This window comes from Neolamprologus brichardi, chromosome 3 (assembly GCF_056152115.1).
Source record: "Neolamprologus brichardi isolate AB-2024 chromosome 3, ASM5615211v1, whole genome shotgun sequence".
Taxonomy (NCBI): Eukaryota; Metazoa; Chordata; class Actinopteri; order Cichliformes; family Cichlidae; genus Neolamprologus; species Neolamprologus brichardi.
Window position 1 is genome coordinate 46,804,839 of NC_142106.1, and position 10,162 is coordinate 46,815,000.

General features: G+C 39.6%; 2 protein-coding genes across 6 annotated transcripts in view; both read left to right on the top strand.

The window, feature by feature from the left end:
* Nucleotides 1–10,162, top strand: part of sorcs2 (sortilin-related VPS10 domain containing receptor 2) — a 375,253-nt gene that overhangs the window by 203,396 nt on the left and 161,695 nt on the right. The window lies entirely within an intron of this gene.
* On the top strand, nucleotides 4,873–7,291 carry LOC148104376 (uncharacterized). The gene has a single exon (XM_087837757.1). It carries the CDS (start codon nucleotides 4,970–4,972, stop codon nucleotides 7,289–7,291), a length of 2,322 nt encoding a protein of 773 aa, XP_087693883.1. The 5' UTR covers nucleotides 4,873–4,969.

Below are 10,162 nucleotides of genomic sequence, written 5' to 3' on the forward strand. Positions count from 1 at the left end.
TGTGTGTGTGTGTGTGTGTGTGTGTGTGTGTGTGTATGTGTGTGAATTTCCAGTACTTACTGTTGGTAATGACTATGACAAAAGGCTATGTTCACTGTAATGGCTGTATAGCATATATAATGCATATATAACTATCAAGTTAATTAGGATAACTCATTATAAACAATCACAACTGTGTTCCAGACGGGTGTCATTTCTTCTTTCTATATCATAAAGATGCTGGATGGGATTTGCCCATCCTTAATATCCCATTAAAAATTCAAAACTCGAGAACAATTCATTCTATGTCAACTCTTAACTCATTATGAGTTGGTCTTGCAGTCATTGAGTTTATCTGAGAAAAAGTCTTTGCATTTAAAAATAAAATGTAATATAAATCAAAAATATTTTAACATTTACATGACTAACTTCAAATACAAAGAGCTATTCAAATAAACAAAAGGGACTTGTCATAAAACTGATGCAGTATTCTGCTTGCTTAAACCTCATGTTTTTAAAACGCTATTCAAACCATTTTGTGATATGAGCAATTACAGTTAAAAAGAAAAAAGAAGAAGAAGGGCAGCACAGTGGCACGGTGTTTAGCACTGTGGCCTCACAGCAAGAAAGTCCGGAGTTCAATTCAGAACTAATGTTTGTTTTTTTATGTGACTGTATATCTGGCTGGAAGAGACTGCTCTTCATATTATACTTTGCTAGTTATTATTTTAGATACATTAAAAATATCAAACATGGTACATTTAAATGAAATTGGTCATTTTATGTTGATATTATTTACATAAGTAGCATTATAGTTTCCTTATAGGAATCTATTTGGTCCCTTAACCATATGGAGGGATCATTAGTGCCTACCCTGTAATTTTGCTGTGTTAACATTCCAGTGCTGTTTGTTTCTGCCTTCTGTTTTTATGTGAATTTCCATTAACATTTAAATGTCTTTAAAAAAACGTTAACACACTTCGCTGAGGTAGAAAAGTTTTTGTAATAATATCGATAACAAAGTCTATCAAAGTACAATGGAAATAAATCACTGTAGTAGAAGCATGTGACTCACAGTGAGTAAAAGGTTTAATTTGCATTCATAAGAGTGTTTATAATTGAATGTTGCTATTTAACTTTAGAACAGCTTTAGAGCCATGATTTTAAAAAAAATGTAACACAGCATTTGCCAGACAAAGAAGTAATCCACCATCAGTCACTAACTGTCCCAGAAAGGTCTCCTTTCATCTAGTCTCAAATTGAAAGTAATCATAATGTGGTGATATAACAAGCAGCCATGACAACTACCCTAAATTATTCATTCAAATATTGTACTTTTATTTAAATATAATTTCTTACAGATCTTGCATCTTATAACGTGTCAGTAAAAGAGACATATTGGGGGGGATTTGCCCTATATGCTTATTAACGTGAATCATGAATTAGCCACACAGCAGTATCTGTCCTCTTAATTAATTTTGTCGTTGAATCATGAGGCTGTGACTCAGTGCCTTTCCCAGCTCGATAGGGCCTTGCTCCAACTAATAATGTGAATTTATACAGCTTGTGCGAACGTGTTTGTGTGTGTTTTCTCTAGTAGAAAAGGTCACTGCTTCCCAATTAAACCCAATCTACAGACACACAGCCGTACGCCTTAAGGCACGTAACAGCTTCTGAACCAAAAATATAACCTCTCAGTCTGAGTACTCTGGAACTGTGGCGGCGTTGCTGTTCCTTTTTGTTCTTTTCCTGTCAATTCCTGTCAGTCTATAATAATCTAACGGAAGCTTGTGCCAACAAAAACACAAGGTGAGAAATCATTTCAGTGATGTGAATGAGAACTGTATATTCAAACTGTAATTCAAAGCTTAAGTAATTAATATTTTTACCGGATCTAATAATTACGTACACTTATGATATGTCTGGTAAACAAGACATATCATAAAGCACTTTATACAACTTGCCTCATTTCCCCCTATGTTTAAGTGCTTTTTATCTAATATTCATGGTAAATGGACTGATTCTTATATAGCGCTTTTCTACTCTCCCGGAGCACTCAAAGCGCTCTATACAACATGCCACATTCACCCAATCACACCCATTCTCACAAGCACTTTCTCTGTACTTAGTGCTTTCTAACTACATTCACACATATTCATAGTCTGATGGATGCATCAAAGAACAACTTGGGGTTAGTATCTTGCCCAAGGATACTTGACATGCAGACTGCAGGAGCCAAGGATCAAACCACCAACCTTCTGATCAGTAAGTGACTTGCTCTACCTCCTGAGCTACAGCCACCCCACTCTGATAGATAACAACTTGGGGTTCGCGTTCTTGCCCCAGCATACTGGAGCAGCCAGGGACTGAACCACCAACTTTCTGAGCTACCGCAACCCAAGCCTCCACCAAGGCAGCTCTGGGCACTATTTACATTTGAAGGAATGACTGTTTTTTGTATAAATTCATTTTTGTATTCCTTGTTCTTTTTAAATGCACTTTAAAAAGTTTGCAGTGTAGTCAAAACAGTGCAGATTTGCCAAATGTAAAACTGGGATTAGAGGTTAAGTGTGGCCTGATATTTGGATGCAAACTATAAGGTGATATTTAGAGTCACTGCATGTCTGTATAATTTCCTAAATGCTGCCAATACAAATAAAGGAAAAGGATTTTAAGCATAGTTTTAAAGTAAAAAAGCATTTTATGAAAGTTGACCTTATTTGAGTTTGGTCAATTTAGAAGTCAGAGGTCAAATGTAACAAGCACTTTTTCTATATGTACACACTTTTAAGAATCATAGTTTCGACCAATAAACCATTGAGTTTTATCTTGCAGACCTTGGTGGATGAAAGGCAGATTTGAGTGTTTACATGGCCCATTCGTCAGAATTCAATCAAAACTCATGAAGTTGTTGTGTTTACAGACAGAATGACATGAATGTAAAAAGTACCAAAAACATAACCTCCATAGAGGTAATTATATAATATTATATAATCTGTATTGAATCAGTATCATATTGACATCCTCCGTGTGATAAAGTGTTCACATAAATGTAATAAAAGTCCAATTATTATGGAAAGGTATTCCCTAACCAGACCACTAATTATTCAGGGAGAGAACAGAGTGGGCTGAGATGTGGTGCCCACCTCAAAAGCACAGAGTACAGAGAGCACACTCTGGTATTTTCTGAGGGGAGTGTTTCGTGAGTCTCTGATGGCATCAGTCAGCGACTTTGAAGTGGTCTGCTGGGGCAGTGTTATCACAGCAGCAGACAGGAAGAGACAGCTCTCTCTGGAGGAGGTGTTTTCAGTAACCAGTGGAGGTGGTGAGAGAGAGAGGGGGATGATTGCCAAACTGCTGGCCATTAAGGGCAACACCTCCCACCTCTGCAAGACAACTTGTGTGTTCTGTACAGCACCTTCAGCCGCAGGCTGCTATATCTATTTATGAGGAAGTACTGGGGAAGGCCCTTTGTTTCTGCTGCTGTTTAGACTCTGCTACAGAGATCAGATTGTAAAATTGTATGCTCACCACTATCACTTTTCTTTATTCTTACTTGCTGCTACAGTTCCCGAGTTTCTTCCAGAGTGATCAATTCCTGTTTTATTTCCTGTTTTAGTTCAGTACTTGTGTAGAGCTGTGCACTAGTTTTGTTTATATGACGTTCTGATCACTGATCACAGCTCCCAGCATGACCCCCTGGATAGATAGCCCACAAGCCTACAATATCCGTCATGTCTCCAGTCCATTTCCCTAATAGCATAACTCAATTTGCTATTTTTTTTTTAGCTTTTTTTGTCGCCAGTCAGTACGTGATATTTTGGGTAGGAAGGTTTATTGGCAACTAAAAAAATCAAATTTCTTGGAAGAAAATGTCTATTGCCATATTCGCATGATTGCACAATATATTTTGACCCTATCAAGATACATAAATATATTGCAGGCTCTGAATACCCATACCCTGCTGGTGATCAGGTACCCTGGTGGGATAATAATCTGGCCAAAGCAGGAGATTTGCATGGAGAGGGTTTCACCCTAAATCCAGCACCCTGAGACTGTACGCTAAAAAGAAAGGAGGAGGCTGAGGGCTGGTGAGTGTCAGCACCACTGTTCAAGACAAGACAACAAACATACATGAGTACAACAGGAAGATGGCCACAACTGACCGTGTGCTCAGTGAGTACCTCAGGCAGCAGAAACCTGAGAAAGAAGAGGAGCGAGGAGAAGAACCATCATGGATACACAGCTGCCTGCATGATATATTTCACCAGCAGATAGAGCATAGGTGTCAAACTCTGGCCCGCGGGCCAAATTTGGCCCACAGCCTAATTACATTTGGCCCGCGAAGCCATACCAAATTACTATTAGAGCTGGCCAACTGGTATTATACAGCTAATATATATATTGTTTAGTATTAAGCTTTGCTTGTTCCATATTCAGTTTTCCAGCAAAACTTATTTGAGTCCATAAGAAAAGATTCATTCTTATATCTGGAGGAAGATTTTTTTTTTCAATAAATATTAATGACTTTGTTCCAGTTTTGAATTTTGGCCCACTGTGTATTTGAGTTTGACACCCCTGCCATAAGTCATTGTTGATTTTGTCTTCACTCTCCATCCCCTGCCAAGCTGCACCTGTGATTCTGCGGCTGCTCGCTGATGAGCTGACAGATAAGATCTTTTCTTATCCTCTGCATCCTTACCCTATCACCTCTGCCTCCCACAGGGCGCCAGCCTGCCCTGTTGAAACACTATTTTTTTTCAGTGTTTCAACTGAAAAAATAGAATGCCATTGATCAAAAATAGAATGCCTTTGATCCATTGTGATGTCATCATCTTGCTGAGAGAAAAAACCCTTAAATAGGAGCTTTGCTCAGTTAAACTTTGCTGCTCAACGGACCTTGACCTGACAGTAAGCAAACCCTTTTGGAGAGTTTTGAGAGAATTTCGCGTTACTTAGCAATTCACTGACCAAGCCGACACATTTCACCATGTCAGCTAACCCATCCTTCCGCTCAAATGAGCTTGGAATAGTTAAAGGGAGCATTTTGGGAAACCACTACAAGGTAGAGGCTTTCCTTGGAGAAGGGGGCTTTGGTATTGTAGCCAAATGTCGTGATACCATGACCAACCGAGCTGTGGCTATTAAGGTGAACAAGAGCCGCCCTGATATTCTGCAACAGGCAAAACTGGAAATTTTCATCCTGGAGCAGCTGAGAAGGTTGGATCCAGATGCCGCCAACATTGTTAAATGGAACGGCTTTTTCCACGACGGGGAGCGGGTTTGCTTAAAGTTCGAACTCCTTGATCAATGCCTGTGGGACTACATACGGGACCGGAAAAACCAGGGTCTCCCCATAATCAAAGTCAGGCCAATTTTAGGTCAGCTCACAAATGCTCTGTCCCACCTGAGTTCTGTGGGAATAGTGCACGCTGACCTCAAACCTGGAAACATCATGGTTGTGAACCGCCATGAGTCTCCAGTCAAAGTCAAACTTATAGACTTTGGCCTCGCATGTCCTGCATCTGCAGTGATGCCTGGTGACCGTGTGGGGACGGTTGGTTATAGTGCACCTGAAGTTATGCTTGGCCTTCCTTACAATGAAGCAAGTGACATGTGGTCTCTGGGGCTGGTAGCTGTGGAGCTTGGTACAGGGGTGCCACTCTACCCTGGAAATGAAGACTATGATGTTTTGAAATTCATCATAGAGACTCAGGGTCAGCTACCAGATCATGTTCTAGACTCTGGCATGTACACTGAAGACTATTTCATTGAAGACAACGACAACCAGCAGCGCTGGACATTTAAGACTGACCAACAATTTCAGTACGAGACAGGATATAAGTCCCTGGAGACAAGATGCATCAAACTGACGCGTCTCGATGACCTCGAACAAGTAATGATGTTTAGAAGAGGACCTGAAAATGGCCAACGTTTGTTTGTAAGCTTAATTAAACAGATGTTGGCCTTGGATGCAAACCAGCGCATAACACCGTCGGAGGTTCTCCGGCATCCCTTTTTCAACCCTAAGAGTTCCCCTTGCATTGACATGAGTGCTGAAAGACCACAAAACCCTGTGGTCTTTCAGCACCCTTCAAACTTGAAATGCAAGAGATCAGAGAAAATCAACTGCAGTTTTCAAAACTCGGTTGAATTTTCTCAGCAAGTATTTGTCCACACGTCAGCCAGCCCATCCTTCAGCTCAGATGAGCTTGAAATAGTTGAAGGGAGCATTTTGGGAAACCACTACAAGGTAGAGGCTTTCCTCGGAGAAGGGGGCTTTGGTATTGTAGCCAAATGCCGTGATACCAAAACCAACCAAGCTGTGGCTATTAAGGTGAACAAGAACCGTACTGATATTCTGCAACAGGCAAAAAAGGAAATTTTCATCCTGGAACAGCTGCGAAGGTTGGATCCAGATGCCGCCAACATTGTTCGATGGAACGGCTTTTTCCTTGACAGAGAGCGGGTTTGCCTGAAATTTGAACTCCTAGATCAATGCCTGTGGGACTATATACGGGACCCGAATAACCGGCGTCTCCCCATAAGCGAAGTCAGGCCAATTTTAGGTCAGCTCACAAATGCTCTGTCCCACCTGGGTTCTTTGGGAATTGTGCACGCTGACCTCAAACCTGGAAACATCATGGTTGTAAATCGCTATGAGTCTCCAGTCAAAGTCAGACTTATAGACTTTGGCCTCGCATGTCCTGCGTCTGCAGTGATGCCTGGTGACCGTGTGGGGACGGTTGGTTATAGTGCACCTGAGGTTATGCTTGGCCTTCCTTATAACGAAGCATGTGACATGTGGTCTCTGGGGCTGGTGGCTGTTGAGCTTGTTACAGGGGTGCCACTCTACCCTGGAAAGAAATATTATGATGTTTTGAAATTCATCATAGAGACTCAGGGTCAGCCACCAGATCATGTTCTCGATCCTGGCGTGTACACTGAAGACTATTTCACAAAAGACAACTACAACTACAACCAACAACGCTGGACATTTAAGACCGCCCAACAATTTAAATACGAGACAGGATATGAATCTTTGGAGACAAGATACATAAAACTTAAACGTCTGGATGACCTCGAACAAATAATGATGTTTAGACGAGGACCAGAAGATGGCCAACGCTTATTTGTCAGCCTAATTAAAGAGATGTTGGCCTTGGATGCACACCAGCGGATAACACCCTCTCAGGTTCTCCGGCATCCCTTTTTCAACCCTGGCATCTCCAACAGGTTCCCAAGTATCAACACTGAAAAACCATACAGAGTCAATCTCCAGCATGGCATCTTCCACCCTAGACAAAAGTGATAAAAACACAAACTGGGGTTGGAAAAGGATATTAACAGCAAATTACACTGGGAATATTAATTAAGCTGCTCCAATAATTATCACTTTGGCTTTTTTTTTTTTTTATTATTTTCACTCCCCCCACCCCAACCAGTCGCGGCAGATGACTGTCTCTTCCTGAGCCTGGTTCTGTCGAAGGTTTCTTCCTTTTTAAAGGGAGTTTTTCCTTCCCACTGTCGCTAAATGCTTGCTCATAGGGAATCTTCTGATTGCTGGGGTGGCCAAAACTCTAGCGGAACTAGCAATTCTTGTGAAAATTTAAAAAAAAAAAAAAAGCCTACCAATATTCAAAGCAGAGCAGCGGACACCTTACCATCACATCAGTTTAATCCGACCTAAAACACCATGTTTAAAGAAATAAATTCCATACAAATTGGAATAAATTGCTGTTTTTGATTGTTTATAAATATATAGTGCTACCCTTCAGCCTCCTAGTAGACATACCTGTGTTATAAATGTGAAACTCCTCCGATTTTCAGAAAAGTTGACCTCTGACCTTGAAGTCAAGGTCACTGAGATTTAAGCTTCACAGAGATTTTCAATAGATGCAACCATGGTATTGATTTGAAAAATCTACACAATCACAAACTTGGATGTCCACAGCGCCTCGCCATATACCAAAGATTAAGAGGTGGTTTTTTCTAGGTTTTTATAAAGATTACAAAACACAAATAACAAAAATGCCAACGCTATTGTCATTTTTGACAACGCTATTTTGATGTTGTCTAATGTAGTGCAAAAAAACAAAACAAACCCAAAATTTACTAAATAAAGTAAATAAGGTATATACTACATAGTATACAAAATTTTAGTGGTCCACAATGGGGTCAATGAACAGAATGAAGGAAGTAAGTCTTTTATATGACAATGGTGTGAAAAAGTGTTTTCCTATTTATTTGTATGTTTGTCACACTTAAACATTTCAGATCAAACATTTTTTTCTTTTTAATGTAAAAAGAAAAATCTTTTAACTGTCCAGTTTTCTTGATGTTATGATGCTTCTACCACTGGTTTGTCATTAATAAATCAGACTTTGGCTGCTGCAGCAGAAAAAGACAAAGAGAAAATGTAATCACACAAATCAGAGGTGCAGTTTTACACTTTGCTTGAAACAGCGCAAAAGTGCTTTTTAAATAGGTTAATGAATATTAAGTAATATAGGCTAGATGTCTGGACATTACTAGTTTCATTTGGGCCTTCTGGGCCATTAGTCCTCTGGCTTATTGCCAGTTACCAGCCAAATAGCTTGTGTATTTTATTATCTTAGTGTGTTAAAGATTCTAGTTCTTATTCTGGTCAAACTGTGCTTCATTATTTGTTTACAGCACAGCTACAGTTCAAGGTGACTTCAAGTCAAAAGGATACTACATGTCAATGGCCAGCAGCCTGTATTCAGTTTGAATATTGCAGTAAATGTACCTGGATCTGTTTCTATTGGGTTGCTTGGCCAATTGGGTCTCACTGTTACATCCAACTTTTAGAGTGGGATAAAGACAAAAAGAAACAAGAGAGAATTGATTTGTAGTTAGAAATCCAAAGTTGCTTCTGTTTTGCCCACACACATTGATGATGATTTCACATCACTAAGCAGGTTATCAAATGTGGACAGAATGTTAGCAGAATCTTAGGCTGCGGGCCAAATTTGGCCCGCGAAGCCATACCAAATTATTATTAGAGCTGGCCTACTGGTATTATACAGCTAATATATATATTGTTTAGTATTAAGCTTTGCTTGTTCCATATTCAGTTTTCCAGCAAAACTTATTTGAGTCCATAAGAAAAGATTCATTCTTATATCTGGAGGAAGATTTTTTCTTTCAATAAATATTAATGTTAGCCCGCGACTTTGTTCCAGTTTTGAATTTTGGCCCACTGTGTATTTGAGTTTGACACCCCTGAGATAGAGGAAGAGGCTGACATCCAGAAATCCTACCAGGATGTACTGAAAGACAGCACAGAGGCACTAATTATGGCAGCACAGGTACAAGATTCACAGAGGCAGCGGTCTACCACACCAGCAAGATCCCACTTACATGCATGTTGGTATTTTGATTGCATTTAACTATAACCACATTAGCAATGGAGGATGGCATATTTTGATATTATTATAGGTCTTTTAAGTTTGGACACAACAATGTCTTTTTCATCCTTTGCTTTGTCCTCTAAAATCAGTCTTATTTCATCCCCAACATCCTCTGAGGTGAAGAGTGAAGGCATGACATAAAAGCCACTTCTAAGTTATTGATTGTTGTGCATGTTTTTGTCCAGGAGAGTTCAGATTCAGAGCTAAACATGTCACTGTCCTGAAAAACTCAGTGCGACCCTCCAATTGCTTCTCACAGTCCCACCTCCCTATGCTCTTGTTTTCTAAGTCACCCTGAGGTACAGGGGTACAGTTTTTCAGTTTCTGAGAAACTGAAGGGTTAGAAAAGTGAAAATATGCTTGAATTTGAGTTAAAATAGTTGCTGTACAATTTAATATAAAATGAGGAAAGCTCTTCTGCAAAAATGTATAAATAAACTATGCAATGCTCTTAAAGTTCTTTAAGTAACTGTCTCTTTGCTCCCATGTGCAGCACTTAGCCTTTAACCTTTCTAAAGGACTGGTGAAGTGGCATCAAGTAGAACATTTTCCAAAGTTTTGACAACTTTGTAAATGTATAGCATCATGTTGCCATAGTGGCCTAATCAATTATATATTAGTTTAATCATATACTTCAGTCATTGATCATTAATTACTGAATGTTTAAAATGTCCTTTGTCATCAAAATGTGACAGACTGGATTTTCAGTGATGCACAATTAATAAATGTATTATCAAGAAATTACCATC